This window comes from Pseudorasbora parva, chromosome 24 (assembly GCF_024679245.1).
Source record: "Pseudorasbora parva isolate DD20220531a chromosome 24, ASM2467924v1, whole genome shotgun sequence".
NCBI classification, from domain to species: domain Eukaryota; kingdom Metazoa; phylum Chordata; class Actinopteri; order Cypriniformes; family Gobionidae; genus Pseudorasbora; species Pseudorasbora parva.
In genome coordinates this window covers 18180220-18196706 of record NC_090195.1, presented here as the reverse complement: position 1 = coordinate 18196706, position 16487 = coordinate 18180220, and the positions used below count along the sequence as shown (strand labels likewise).

The following is a 16487-nucleotide window of genomic DNA, read 5'->3' as shown; positions in this document are numbered from 1 at the left end:
TAAATTGTGTTTAAAACTTGTTCGATTACATGCTTCACCTCTAATAACAAACACGCAAGGGCCAGATGCCCTGAATGACGTGTTCAAATTTCTCCAAATCTTCAGCGCTTTTTTGTGGAATTGGGTGCAGATCCTATGTGGGCTTTTGTAATGACCCCATTAAAATGACTTGACTACCATATCTAAACCATTTAAAAACTGTCTGATCAGCATGGACTTCTTTTTTTGGATCCGCTGAATCAGACTTTCTCGTCTAGCTTATTGAAGCCGATCTCTGTGACCTGATGATTAAGTTTTTGAAGTTCACGTGAGGGGAAAAAAAGTATTTGATATCATTCTTTTCCCCTTTGAACCACGAGGATTCATGGTCTTTTCTAGCTTACTGTGACATCTTCATCAAGCATTTGTCTATGTTGTTGAGGCCAGACTTACGAGCATCAAATTTATGTCTGCATTGGAAAATAGCGTGCTGTATATTCTGTTTCTGAAAGACCAACATGCACCCCATTTGAGTAGAATTATGTATGTGTTGATCTTCAGCTGATTGATGTTGATTATATGCGATCCAGGAGAAAGTGCTAGTTTTGTCAAGCCAGCTAATTTGTTTCTGCCTATAAGATCGTATTCAGGGTGGAAAACGGTAATTTAGGGAAGCAACTGCACATTTATCACAACTCCTTACCTATAGATGAAATTACCAAGATTTTATACAACAAGCAGCTGTGCCAGTGGGTTCTTCAGACCAACAGCTTTTAATGCATTTTGTGAATATACATTTCCCCACAGACTGTTAATCCATTTTTTTTCTCATCATCTGCATCTCTCTGGTTCTCTCTTAGTGTGGCACTATAGATTACGGCTCCTATGTGAACTTAACGGAGAGGAATTTGCAGGACGCCCAGAAGTTCATTCTGATGCATGAGGTGGTGCAGCCTGTCGTTCCTGTGCCGTACTTCATGGAGGACAATGTGCGCTTCTCCCATGTGGCTGTGGATGTAGTGCAGGGCAAAGACATGCTCTATCACATCATTTATCTAGCAACAGGTATAGTACCACATCACGTCTGCATAAAAAGTAAGAGTTCTATAAGTAGTATTAACATGTATGTTTATTTAATATATTCTAAAATAAGCACTGCATTAGATATACCTTACTGAGGAAGGTAATGGAGTTGCAGCATAAGATGCCCAACTAATAGTACACTACTTGCTGCAAAATTGCTAATGCAGTCCATAGTTGTGGCTAATAGAAACACATTTGGAATAAATGTTTTGCAAACATGTGAGATTTATCTTATGAGTGATCTAATTAGTATAGAAGATTGTTTCCCCCTCAGTCAAAAATAAAAGGATAATTTGTAAAAAAAAAAAAAAAAAAAATACACACACAAAAAAAAATAATACAATTACAAGACATTTGCCTTTTTCTATACTATAATTTGTCTGGCTATCACCAGACCAAGCTCATTTTAAGATTGAACATTGGTCTGGGGAGTCTGCTCGGTATTTTCTACTGTACAAGAGGCGTGATCAACGGGCATAGTTCAAATGAGTGTACGCATTTGGATAGTCCTTCAACCAATCAGAACACAAGAGGTGTGATCAACAGGCAAAGACCCATCGTTTCTCTGTTTGTCATCGTGTTAACCCTGCCAAAAGCGTGCCAGGTGGATCTACCGTGCCACTCGGTTCTACCTGACCAAGTGTCGAGGTGTCCATGAGCAAGACACCTAATCTGCTCCCGACGAGCTGGATGGCGCCTTACATGGCTGACATCGCCGTCGGTGTATGAATGGGTGAATGTGAGGCAAGATGTAAAGCGCTTTGGATGGCCATAGGGTCTGTTAAAAAGCGCTATATAAATGCAGTCCATTTGAGGATATGGGTAAAGTTAGAGACAGGTGTGTTGGGATGGGTACCTTTTTTTGTTTGTTTGTTTGTTTTTTTTGCTGGAGTCAACACACTATTTTAAAATAAAATAAATAGTAACAAACAAATAGTAACAAACAAACAAACAAAAATAAATAAATTAATAAATAAATTAATAAATAAATAAATAATGATAGTAAAGTAAATAAGGAACCCTTAAAAGCTTGGTCATCCAAAAACATTTACAAATTAGAATCACAGGTGTAAGAAGATTATTCATAAATTCCGGGGGACATGGATAAACCGGAGTTAAAGAACATTCACTTTCCTACACAATCTAGGAAAGGACCCCACATTTTATAGAAGTTATCAGAAGATCCCTTCATTGTCTGTCAGATTTTTTTCTAGTTTGATGAAATGAAAAATATCTTTAATCCCTGATGGTTGAGATGGGGGTGTTAGGCAATTTCCAATTTATTAAAATTAGATGTCATGGCAGTTTTTACACAGTAAGTGCATGGATAAAATAATAACAAAATAATATGGAACATAGAAACAGGCAAAACAGTAAATTAACCAAACTTCACTTAGACATTGAGGATAACAATGAACAGAGAACAAAGAGGAACTTAAATATGCATTGATAAGGAACTAAATACTGACAGGTGTGCTCATAATGAATGTCCATGACTACAGATTAGTGTGGGAAACTAGAACACAGGAAACATGTTACTGAAAAAGACTGACTAAGGGTCCATGAAAATTAAACTAAACGGACCATAACTGTGACATTTACTGGATATTTAATCAAAGAAATGCAGTGTTGATCAGCATACGAGACTAAATTTTACCGACCCCAAACTTTTGAAAACATATAAATAAGTTTGTTATTCCATTCACAAATAAAAAAATATAAATATATTGATATCAATGGATAGTTAAAAGAAACGATCTGAGCGACAAAAAAATCTGAAATTAACATTAAAGCCTGTAATATGAAAGTAGTCCGAAAATCCCAGGTGGCTGACTTCTCATTAAACCCAGCTTATTAGAATGTTACTTTTACCATCAAAACTTTGTCGAGTGAAGACTTCTGCATTGCCACAAGGAAAGCACAGGGGAAAACTGACTCTAGTAATTGGTGGTCCACTTGAATCAATGGTCTTTGAAGCAAGCAACAGTTGGTCACCAGGCTGAATAAAGGCATTGGACGCATAGCAGCGATAAAACATCAAAGGCAGCATGTGCTTACATAAGGAAAAAATGTACTGTAAGCTGTCATTTGCTATCCAGATGCACACCAGAGCCCTGGAAAGCTCCGAGCCGGTCTTCTCTTGCCTGCGCACTGCTGAAAAACACTGAACATCTAGTTACCTGTCAACAGAAATTAAAGACATGCGTTGTTAAAGAACTGTGTAAAATAAACACTTGTTAAAGTGAAGGAGACGCTTGTTAAATTGTATAGCATAAACATACAGGACAGTCTGGGTTTAAAAGCTGTTTGCTAATTGGGCAAGCAGCGCGTCTTTGATTTTATTTCTGGAATACACCAACTGTTTTCGATTATTGGCAGTAGTCAAAGTCTCATGCTGATTCAACAGCATTCACATTGTCTGTCTGGCCTGACAGTGAGAAAACAAGAGAGAATGGTATTTTAAAAAAGAAAGAAAAGGAATCAATCACCCCAAAAAATGTCATTGTCAAAATGTCTTTTCATACCTGTATGACTTTATTCCTTTGTGGAACAAAAAAAAGGAACATTTTAATGGACATTTTTTCATGTTTCTATTTTTAAAGTGCTTGGCCCATGCCTACAGAGCTCCTGAAGGGATATGTTTTTTGGGTGATGGAAGGAAAAATTATATATTATATTATATTATATTATATTATATTATATTATATTATATTAATTATATTATATTATATTATATTATATTATATTATATTATATTATATTATATTATATTATATTATATTATATTATATTATATTATATTATATTAATTATATTATTATTGCTTTATAAGTAGGGGAGACTGGGTATGGTTGTGACACTTTTTTCTTCAGCACCTAAAACTACCCCTTTTTTAGCTACACATCTGAAACTTTAAGGCAAAGTACATGAATGGCTCCAACAATAAAATATGTGTGAATATGGGGAGTGTATGTGCATATCGTGGATGTTTGTGCATGCACGTGACGTGTGTTTGTGCATGTCAGTACGTGCACATTCATATGGGTGTGTGTGCGTGCGTGCGTGCGTGTGTGCGTGTGTAGTGGTTTATTTTACATTGTGGGGACAAAATTACCATAAACATAGGCATTCTGTCACAATTTTCTTAGTTGCATGTAAAACACGTTACAGCATACCCCGCCACTGTCATTTATTGTGTAGCTAGGTGTATTAGCATGGTGCTTTGAAATTAGCAGGAGGTTGATACACCATTCTTTACACTTTTACCTGACTCAAACAACATTATCTACAACGGTACACTGTAAAAAAAGCATATGTGCCATTTACTTAACGAATTTATTTATTAAGCTTATAAACTATTAACAACTATTAACATTTTTTGTTTTTACTTTTAAAAAACGGTATACATTAGAGTGAATGAAAATGACCTGTTTATATTTGACTTTGAGTAACGCTATACAATTATATAATTATAGAGTGTATGCTGCAAGCACAGCACAAGCAGAAACAAACGTGTTACTGCCCTGGCAAAGTTATTGGTCACTGAATGAAGCAACATGCTATATAAAATTAGTAAACTTGAAGTTGTCCACAACCTAACCATAAGCTCTACTCTTCTGCACAATAGTAACAATCAAAACTTCAACATAACAAAAACTCTTCCAAATGTCAAACATAAATGAACATTAAGAGATGTTTCCCTTCTCTCAAAAACACATAAAATAACAATTTAAATATTAACTCTCCATTTCTGGCCATATGCAAAGCATGCAGGAAACTAACAATGGTCTCTCTAAATAAAACACAACTGAGCTAATTCTCTTATATATTAATATATAGGTAGCCTTTTTTCCCTTAATTTTATCAGCTTAATCGTTTCTTCAATTCAAGCCTCAAAACTGTTTGAATTTCCTTAATAAAATTAGGAAAATGTATCTCTTGGTTTTATTAGTGAAACGTTCTCAATATTTTCTATACAACACTGAACCACAAATGTATTAAGAGAATATATACAATTTATTTTGTGAAAATTACAAGAACCATGATTCATTTTACCTTCTTCTACCAAGTAGAAGTACTAAACAAAATATTACCTCATTATTATTTTTTACTTGCTTACCTCAGAATTAGATTTTCTTCTGTAGCTTCAGGATAGATAGCAACACAGACTGGAAAAAATCATGTGGGATCGTAAAGGAAGCCAGAGGATTCTGAAACTGTCATATGACTCCTATCTTATCTGGGATTTTTGTAATTGCTATAACCGGTCCCCCCTACTAATAAACAGCCAATAAAATATGCATGCTAATAAGCAACTAGTTAATAGTGAGAATTGGACCCTAAACTAAAGTGTTACCACGTTTATGAATGTTCAAAATAAATATTTACTTACAAACTGTTACTTCTCTTGAACACACCAAAGGTTGATTTTTCGTCAATCTAATATTTGTATTTTGTTTTATTTTAGCTTTATTTAATTGTATTCATCTATTTATTGTGATATGCCTCTAGCCTGACGTGGTCATACTCAATTCTAGTCAGAATATGAGTCTGAAACTGCGCCATTGGGCTGTGATTATGGGGCGTTTCAACCGAACCAGGAAAGACATCAATTGGATAGACCTACAACCAATCAGAGCAACGAAGCGACACATTGTCAAATGTCAACATAGTTCAACTGCTCTGTGTTGCCAAGTCCCCCCCCCCCCCCCCTTATGTGATATATAGACCCATGAGTGCGAATTTTAGCAGACAACCTTGCCAAAATAACACACATTTTACCCCAAACACCATTTTTTCCCCGGAGAACCCCCCGAGAAGCTATTGTTTAGGGCTAGTAGTTGGCGGGTTTTGTTGTAAAAACTTGGCAACCCTGTCTGCACGTGCGCTGGTATCAGGCTGGAATACACGATCTTTGATTGTGTTGTAAAAAAATACAATAATTTAATGATACACAGAGTACTTACCCAACATCATCATTTCTGAGAGAAATAGTGAAGGTGAATGCATATACAAACAAGCTCTCCGTTTAGGATTCGAAAAAAATATAATCCAAGCCCCTTTAATGACGTACATGATTACGTTACTGTTGATCATCTGTCCATCATCGGCTAAAGCCCGCCCTGATGATTTCATTGGTCCGAACTGTTTCTGTTTGGGGATAATAACTCCTCTATGGAGCAAGGCCAGCCCGAACTGCCCGACCTAAAAAATTTGTGGGCGGGACTAAGTTTGGCTGGCATCCAGGCTATAATATGCCTCTAGCTTATAGAGAAAATGTTAATAGTTTTGGTTAACAATAACAACACTGGTATGTTTCCACACAAACTTTCTCAAATTACTTCAAAAGACTTGAAATATTGCAAACACTGTATGGATCACTTTTATGAAATGTAAATGGGGATTTTTGCAAGCTTCAATATGGAATGGAAATATGGAAAATATAGCAACCGCCACAATTCATCAAAATCTCTCCTTTTGTGTTCCATTAAAGAAAGTCATGCACATTTGGAACAACATGAGGATGAGTAAATGCTGACAGAGTTTTCGGTAACACTTTAGTATGGGGAACACATATTCACTATTAACTACGACTTTTGCCTCAATGAACTCACAATTTACTGCTTATTAATAGTTAGTAAGGTAGTTTTTGTAGCAGTTAAGTTTAGGTATTGGGTAGGATTAAGAGATGTAGAATAAGGTCATAAAGAATAAGGCATTAATATGTGCTTTATAAGTACTAATAAACAATATCCAATATCCTAGTAATATGCATGCTAATAAGCAACTAGTAAATAGTTAATAACTGAATAACTGGGTGAATGAATTATTTAAAGCTTAAAATCACAGTCTTTCACCATGGACTTCGGGACAATGACATGCGCTCAAGATCAAAATATTTTAGAGATCCTCTGGTATGGCAAACACTCCTTTATATGACATGTTTATAGAGTTAGCCTAAATACTATTAATTTCAGACAATAGCTTAAAGTGTGAGGAACGTAACTGTAATTCTCACAGTTGAAGGCAATGAAATAGAGCACTGGAGCCTGTTTTGACAAGGGCAGGGACCTGATCAGTGGCTCTAAAAGTAGTATCTGAAAGTTCCTTGCCCCACACATTGTATGGCTCCTATAAAACACCCGACAGTCAGCTTTGGCGTGAACAGAAGAATAACAGCAGCTACAGGGACAAAACAGATATTAAATAGCTTATCAAACCTATCCAGTTCACTCTTTGTGACAATGAGACCAATGAATGTCCTTCACGGACTCCACAGTCACACAGACTACGGTATATGCTCCGGAGAAGGATTTGTAACTTGCGAAACGGTGATTCTGCTGATAATGCTGTCCTCCTTTTCACTACACAAAAGCCACCCTTTGGAGATGATAATGAATCTTCTCAGGAGAGTAGTCCGCCCTGTTTGCCCTTTCTGATCCAAATAGCACATCCATATTTAAGTTGACAGCCCAGGTGGCAGACTAGCACTTTATAGAATTTTCTTGTGATTGAAGATATCTGAGGTCATTCTCCATTGCTGCTTCTCTGACATAATTTCCTTCCAATCTCACCAGGTCATCAGTGATGCCCCACTTGATCACCTAAACTGATTCCTCCCTCTCCCCCTCCCCCCACCCCTCTCGTACACTCTCCCTTAAAGTCTAACGCATTTGTTCCAAAATTCCTCTTTCTAGATTACGGCACCATTAGGAAGGTCCTCTCCCCGCTGAACCAGACCATGGGGAGCTGTTTGCTGGATGAGATTGAGCTTTTCCCTTCGAAGAAGAGGCAGCCAATCCGCAGCCTGCTTATACTTCACAGCCGCAGTGAGCTATTTGTTGGAGTCAGAGACCAGGTCATCAAAATCCCCCTGATGCGCTGCAACTTCCACAAGTCTAGAGAGTAAGTACTGCTGTTTCTTAGCAGACAGATGCACAATACCTCAAGATAGAAATTCATGACTACTTTCTTAAAGGAAGGTTATGTAAGATTGTGACCAAAACTGGTACTGCAATCACTATCTCCTCTCCACCTCCCCCCTGACTCGAGGTTGCCAGATATGCTGTAGGATCAGCAGGAACGTTTATAGCTGCATCTGTGGTAACTAGAGCAGATCTGGCAACCCGGATGCTGAAACACTTCTGACTTCGTGATTGGTAGATATGTGGAGGGCGGAGCTTCAGGCCAAAACACAACATGACAACATCAACATCAGCTGAGCGCTACAACAACAACTTTTAAATGACAATATCCTGGTCGGACTACTGTTGTCAGTGATATAAGTATTTGAAATTAACATGATGTATAAATGTCTAGTGACATATCAGGGCCATTTTATTATTTATTGAAATACATTTCTTACATACAGTTCCAGAAAACCGTTCACGCAAAAATTCAAATTCTGCTATCATATACTCACCCTCATGTCTTTCAAAAATCAACTTTTTGTCTTCTGAACAAAAAAAAGGATTTGTTTCTAGCATAAACAATAAATAAATGGTGACCAGTGCTGCCCCAGCACATTTTTCATATGAACTTAGATGACTTAGAGTAGAATATAGTCAACAAGTCATCTGTTGTCAACAAGTCACTGATCCTACATCCACTTTGATTATACTCTTTCATCTAAACATATTAACTTTCTGCACCAGACACAACTTTTCTTTTCTGTGTACTTTGCCAAGGCCATGTGGACAGAAAAGTATTAACAAATAACAATGTATCTCTTTATTTTACAATCCAGTCAATTCACAAAGAGTAAAACCAAGTCCCAGCCTGTATCTTGTAGTTGACTATTTTGTTACACCATTAAAATATCCAAAAACCACTAGAACAATGTTATATAATTTGTTTATGCACATTATCCTAAATGTTTCCAAGAATGTTTAAATCGTTGAGTTGATTAATGAGTTAATACAATGAAGGAAATTTGTTTAATAAATAGAAACTCAAAATAGTATTGTATCTGAACCACATACAAAATGTGATAAATCATGTTTCACTGCATCATCAGAAATAATACACACACAATTACCAAATATGCTTACAAAATCTTTTAATAATATTTTAAAAAAGATTGTCGAATCTCAAAAAAAATTGAGTTAAAAAAAATCCTAACTCAAAATTTTAATATCGATGAACTTAAAATTTTAAGGCGACCAGGTAACTTTTTTTTCTAAATATTTTTTTACAGTGTATCAATGACATCATACCCACGTTACCTTCGATTTCTGGTTTTATTTTGTAGAAACCATGGAAACACCAAAGAACTTTAATATAGTATGTGTTTAATTAGACAGGCGAGCAACTGTTTGGATACATTCATGGACAGACAACGAATCATTGTTATGTAGCCCAACAGTCTTATTGTGTAAATCTCATTTTCTTGATTTACATTTAGTACCACTTTTTACCATGCCTACTATCAATCTAACACTACAGTGTCTCATAGTAGGCAACGAGCAAATGTACAGTTAAGCATTATAACATAACATTCAACACACTTAAACAATTATCTAATATGATAAAACAGCACTGCTTTACACCACATATGCATGATCAGAAGAAGCGGAAGCAGTTGTCTGCGGCATCATAAAAGCTCCACTGCTCTCGAGCCACGTTTTGCACGTCTCTCATTAGTAATTGCTCCAGCGGCCTTGTTCCACTTCTTTAATAAATATTTAACACATAACCTCATCCATAAATAGATCTCGTCAGATTCTTTTTCACCAGAGACAGCATGGTTCCGCTAAATCATGGCGTTATCAAGCTACGGCTTTGTTTTGAATAGGTGACCTCCAGCCATGAAAATTACATTATGTGCCTTTAATTTGTGTTTGTTCATAACAAACAGTCATTTATGAAATTATATACAAACGAATATGATCCTAAATTAATAAATGATTTGAAAGCATTTTTCATTGTTAGTTCATGATGCCTAATGCATTAACTAAATTGAACCTCATTGTTACATCTTACCTATTTGTTTCCCTTGCAAATGCCACATTTTATGTCAGAAGTTAAATGCAGGTACTATTTCATGATGGCTTTTAGTAACACCAACATTTTGATTTCTGTCTAAATAAATTATACTACTAATCTAACCAGCACGTACATGCCTGTAACTTAATTTTTCACTGCACCAGAATAAACGTAATGTCACCAAGATCCTCTGCCAGAGGGCAACAAAGAACAATCATCATGTTTGACATTGTGCCTCCAGGCCGTCATATCAAGAGCACTTCTCTAATCTCTGCTCATAAGGAGAGATGGCAGCCTGTTCATCATCGCTCTGCATTTGCATTCCAATGAAAAGCGCTGAGTTATGTGAATATGAGCTGAGTTTTGCCTGATGAGCTTTTTCTGTCCTGTCAAGCGGTTTAATCGGTGAGATCAATTACTCACACCTAATAAAAATAAAAAAATGGCTCCAATTGAAATTTTTCTAAGGACTGATCACATCAAAAAAATTCAGTTTGCCGAATTGAAATTCTGTGAATTGATATATATTTTAGTTGGCCAAATTGAAATTCTACACTGTAAAAAATGTTGGTTTTTGTTGGTTTAACTTAAAAAAGTAAGTAACCTGGTTGCCTTAAAATTTTGAGTTTATTGAAATTAAAAATTTGAGTTGATACAATGAAGGAAATTTGTTTAATAAATAGAAACTCCAAATATTATTGTATCTGAACTACATAAAAAAATTGATAAATTATGAAAATAACCCTCTTTGGCATGTTTCACTGCGTCATCAGAAATAAAACACAAAATTACCCAATAGGCTTACAAAATCTTTTAATAATCTTTAATAAAGGTTGTCGAATCTCAAAATTTTTTCATTGTATTAACTCAAAATTTTTATTTCAATGAACTCAAAATGTTATGGCAACCAGGTAACTTTTTTTCTAAATAATTTTTTACAGTGTATGAATTGCTGCAATTTGATTCACAGAAATTCAGTTCAGCCAACTGAAAAATTTAGATGTGATCAGTCACTTTTCAAATGGAGACCAATTTTTTTTTTTTACATTGTATATGTTTTCTGACACAAAAGAGGAGAGCTTATGCAAACTTTTAATTTTAATTTTTAATAAAAAGACATGCCACAACAGGGCCTTTAAAAATGATATTTACATACTGCTGATATTTGCAATGCTTTGTCACTGTATTCCAAACTTTACGTAACTGAATGCTTGGCTTTATCTTGTCTGTGCTGATGATAGTCCCCAATGAGTTTGAAAAGTTATTTGGTGCGTCTCAGGGCCGTTCTCTGTTTCTGATGAAAGTTATTACCAAGACTCAAGGGAAATATTGCCAGATTAAGTTATGCCAATGCAAGCTATATCTATAATAAGAATCATGTGTGCACTTTAAGGTGTTTAACTATTTCAAGGCCTCATATCATGTTTTTTTCATTCTATTTATTTCCCTGAGCTCCACTTATAAAATTATTCAAGTTTTTGTTCCAGTTAGTGTCGTAATGTAGTTTACAGCAGTGTTTCCAAACCCTGCTCCTGGAGGCACACCCAGAGATTGCATTATTAGAGAGATGAGAGGGTCTATATCACTTACCATTGGAGAAAGCATAACGGCTAACTTCAATCCTCACCTCAGCCTATCGAGTAATGGTAGTGACGTCAGTGCTTGCCATTCAAAGTTTTATGACAGTCAGTTACAGTTTAAGTTAATCAATTTCTTGTGGATTATTAGCCCGTTAGTCTTTTGAATAAATTTTCTATATTTGGTGTTATATCGCTAGTAAACGTATAGTAGGACAGCATTGTTTGTGGAATGTGCTTTACTGCAGAAAACATTCTGTCATTAATTACTCACTTCCATGTTGTTCGACACCCGTAAGACCTCCGTTCATCTTCAGACACAGATGAAAATATTTTTGTTGAAATCCGATGGCTCAGACAGGCCTCCATTGACACCAATGTCATTTCCTCTCTCAAGACCGATAAAAGGCACTAAAGACGTCACAAAGCCCATCTCACTACAGTGGCTCTACAATCATTTTATAAAGCGATGAAAATAGTTTTGTGTGCAGAAAAACTAAATAACTTGTATAGTGATGGGCGATTCTCACTTAAAAACACTTTCATTTTAAAAACACTGCTTCCTGAAGCTTCGGAGAGCTTTGAAATAGCGTACCGATTTATGATTCGGATTGCGTGTGAAAACTGCTGAAATCACGTGACTATGGCAAGCCGAGCCATTGATTCAATATACTGATTCATAATGGTTTGATGCTTCACGAAGCTGTTTTTTGAAATCAGCCATCACTATATAAGTTGTATACAAGTTTTTTTACGCACAAAAACTCTTCTCGTCGCTACATAAAATGATTATAGAATCACTGTAGTGAGATGAGCTTTGTAACAACATCATTAGTGCCTTTTATGAGAGAGGAAATGACATTGGTGTCAATGAAGGCCTTTCTGAGCCATCGGATTTCAACAAAAAATATCTTCATTTGTGTTCTGAAGATGAACGGAGGTCTTACGGGTGTCGAACGACATGAGGGTGAGTAATTCATGACAGAATGTTAGTTTTTGGGTGAACTACATTTAAGATTACACTAAAAACTTAATTGCAGTTGAATACATACAGTATTTAATGCATTAAAGACACACAGCAGACATAAATCATTTCAATACAAGTCTAACCTGGCAGTTATAGAAAAATAATAATCATTAAACATACAATATAACTCAATATTTATAATTAAATTATTAATTTTCTCTTTATTCAATAAAATGTATAATATCAGAATCATATGCATACATGCAGTTATAATAGTCATTACAATTCAAGTCTTATCACTGGTAAAACCTGGAAGCCAAAGAAACAAAACATTGGTATTTTTTACTTATTGTACTTATTTTTTTTACTTTCTTTATACAGTGTACAATAGGGCTGGGCGATATGACGAAATATATCGTCTGGACGATAGAAAATGTCTATCGTTTTATATAAGGCTCTATCGCTTACGCCACGATAAGGCGTTTATGGCAGAATTTTACGTCAAGATGCACCTCACGCCACGGCATGCCCATGCAATACATAAACGCGCTCCCTCTGTCTCTCTCTCGCTCTCTCACTCACACACACACACGCGCTGCAGCCTCCCTTCCACTCACGTCACTTTTTTAAAATCCCCCACAGCGCGAAACACGAGTCCCGCAAACGCGCCGCAGAGGAGCTTGTTTGTAATCAGAGGACAAATGGCTCCTTAGTTTCGAAATGGTTTGGGTACAAGGTGATCGTGTTGAAAATAAAGGCGTTTGTCCAGCCTTAGAAGCTCATTTGAATCATTGCCGCGGCTCATTTAAGAAAATTACAGCTCCGAAGAGACGCCGCTTTAGTTTGAGGTAGTGCTAACAATAATAAAGAAAGACGATCAACACCTTATGTGTTACCACTGAAATGAAGATGTAATGTATTTCCAAATGTAAGCCCATCTTAAGCGAAATGCACGCTTAATACTGTCGTCTGCTCTGGCTCTAACCTCGAGTGTTTACTTTTTGCAAACCTTGTGAGCACGCAAACCCAAACGCTGTGACCTCGCGCCAAATGTTTTTATTGGTTTATTAAGTACAAACAGGCGAGTTATGAAACATTGAGTGCGAGGGATATGTTCAATCACACAAAAAGATTTTGGAATGAGACGGCCACCTGTAGTAGCGTTTAGTCCACTGTCTATAATAGCCTAATTTAGAGATCACTTTTTTATTTATTTTAACTGACAACTTTGATCGGTTAACGTTGATACGGTCAGCCATCGGTCAAACGTTCATCGGTAAACATCCCTAGGCAGGTGTTAACTTTAACAACAGTCTTGCTTTAAAAAAAGGTTCTAAATAAAATAAAAATGTAGTCCATACTACCTTTATTTGTTTTGTATATCATTTCAAACTGCATTTCCACATTGCAATTTTGTATAGACTATTCATAAACTGAATTAATAGAAAGGTTGCTATATCGTTATGTATATCGTTATCGGGATATCAAATGAGCTATATCGGGATATGAAATTTTGGCCATATCGCCCAGCCCTAGTGTACAATATCATTCAATATTACTATTAAATATGGCAATGCCGTAAAAGAGTCCTACCTGTCGTGACATTCCCTACTCTGCTTTCTCTTATAAAATAACCTTTTTATCATAGTACAATCCACATCGTTCCCATCTAAAGTATTGTGTAGCGTAAAACATGTTGAAGATTAGCGGACAGACAGCCGATTCATTAAATGATAAGCTATTTCCAGTACCATTCTTCATCTGTCTTTTAAAAGTTAACAGGCTGTTTTTTGAGGCTGTGCCTTTAAGATTTAAGTAAATGCCCTTTTTGCATGTGACAAACCAGTCATGTACTCCTGCTATTCTTACTCATGGGCTGCGTCCTTATTCGGTTACTCTCTTGCGGTGCTTATTTTGAATAAGGAATTACTTGGTGACTGCTAAAAAAAGTATGTTCTGTATAGTATGAATGTGTGTGACCTATTAAGTCATTTCACCGTCATTCACAAATCCTCTCCCATGGCCTCATGGGATGGTAAATTATCCATGAGTACTGTGAATTCGGAGGTACTTCTTTTTTCACATAATGTTTTCCGCCTACTATATAGTAGGGTAGGATGCAATTTCGGATGCGGCCACAGCCTTTTCACGAGGATGTGCAGAGCTGTAGGTGCTTCACACAGCTATAGGCTTCATCAAACTTGTTCCTTGTTTCACCTCTACTGTCTTCAAGCTTCAGATGTCTGGAAGGATTTCATAAGCTGTTCTCCATGTTTAGTGCCAATAGATGGTGTTTTTGAACCAGAAAAGAAGTTTTCAGTTGTGAGACATGCAGTGTGCTTTCATAAAGGAAAATTGGATTTCTTGTTATATGACCTCTTCACTTCCGCTCTTCTTTCATCTTCTTTCAGTTGATTAATGTTGCCATAAACTTTCATATCGCGGTGAGCATCTGCTCTTACTCTCTCTCTCTCTCTCTCTCTCTCAGTGCCTGTGTGGGGGCCAGGGATCCGTACTGCGGCTGGGATCTGGTGCTCAAGAAATGCACCACCCTGGAAGAAAGCGTCAGCATGAGCCAATGGGAGCAGAGCATCACACGGTGTCCTGTGAGTATCTAGAATGCACTTCAATCATTCACGCAATGCCTCAGCCTTTAAAGCCAAATGTTTTTTTTTTCATATTAAGACTTGATGCTGATCCAGTCTGTCTGTAAAGAACAGTGACAAATGTGCCTACTTCAACCGTAACGTCAGTCTTGCGAGACCAACTTTTTCTTCTCATAAAAGCAGATACCCTTAGTGGAGTTTTATAACAATGTTGAGGAAACATTGCAGGTGCTGAGACAATGCAGATCTAACGTACTTTTCTTTTCTCTAAACTAACTTTTCTTCCCTATGTAATGAAAAAGAGAACATCCGGCCTATTGCGCATGTACGAAACGAAACAATGCGCAGCAAAAATTGCTGTCAGCCATGGTTCTTTTGAGTGGAGTTCTCTAGTAACATGGCTTCATATTCCCACACTCCTTTGTGCTGACATGTGCCCCTGCCTGAGGCCTCCCAGCCTGTAGATCACTCCCAGAATGCAATCCATCAGGTCTCTCCCATTTACAGTGGCTCTGAAAATATTTGGACACCTATTCTTCGCATGGTTCCGTGTTGTAAAGGTTACATACAGCATTCTGTGAGATACCACAGCTCACATAAACTATATCAGGCATTGTTTCTCACAGGGTCTTTAGGTAAGAGACCTTGCCGCTCTAGCTGAGAAATGACATTTTGTGTAATAGCAAGTTGCCTCCCACACTGCCTGAAGAAAGCAGCATGGAATTGTTGAACACACACAGGGAAGTGCAAAAGCGTGGGAGGTTTCACTCTTAGAGTCACTAGAATGCAAGATTTAGTATTGATTTAGTTTCACACATGTTGCTTAAACATATTGGTTACACATTTTGAGGTCCAGATTTCCTTTGTTGTTGAAAACAAAAATCTAAATGTGCCCCAAACATGTTAAAGGCCACCGATTATGCAAAATCTACTTTTACATGGCGTTTGGACATAAATGTGTGTTGGCAGTGGGTGAACAGAATCACCCTACAATGATGAAATTCCACCCACTCCTTTTTTTAAATCCCTATTAAACCAAATCAGTCTCATTAGACATGCTGTTTTGATTCTCTGAGCAGTATGATGTCATACTGCTCAGGCCCCACCCACATCTTTACTGTATTTTTTTTTCACCCTCAGCGAGTTGTACACTATTCGCCATTTTCTCGAGCAGACATGAGTGAACATAAGAGTCTTCATTTTCTTCCAACATCTGAGCCACTTGAGGAGTTGGACACATTTGATTCGTTTTATTTTTGAAGGAAATGCACACCAAAATATTCCTCAATT

General features: G+C 36.7%; 1 protein-coding gene across 2 annotated transcripts in view; it reads left to right on the top strand.

The window, feature by feature from the left end:
- sema5a (sema domain, seven thrombospondin repeats (type 1 and type 1-like), transmembrane domain (TM) and short cytoplasmic domain, (semaphorin) 5A) overlaps positions 1 to 16487 on the top strand; it is a 203029-nt gene that overhangs the window by 124750 nt on the left and 61792 nt on the right. For both annotated transcript variants that reach the window (XR_010901397.1, XM_067434775.1), the window contains exons 10-12: positions 840 to 1044; positions 7761 to 7968; positions 15080 to 15197. Coding sequence is in view for 1 of the 2 variants with exons in the window: in XM_067434775.1 (XP_067290876.1) it covers positions 840 to 1044; positions 7761 to 7968; positions 15080 to 15197 (531 nt within the window). In the remaining variant the exon portion in view is untranslated. The remainder of the gene's footprint in view (positions 1 to 839; positions 1045 to 7760; positions 7969 to 15079; positions 15198 to 16487) is intronic.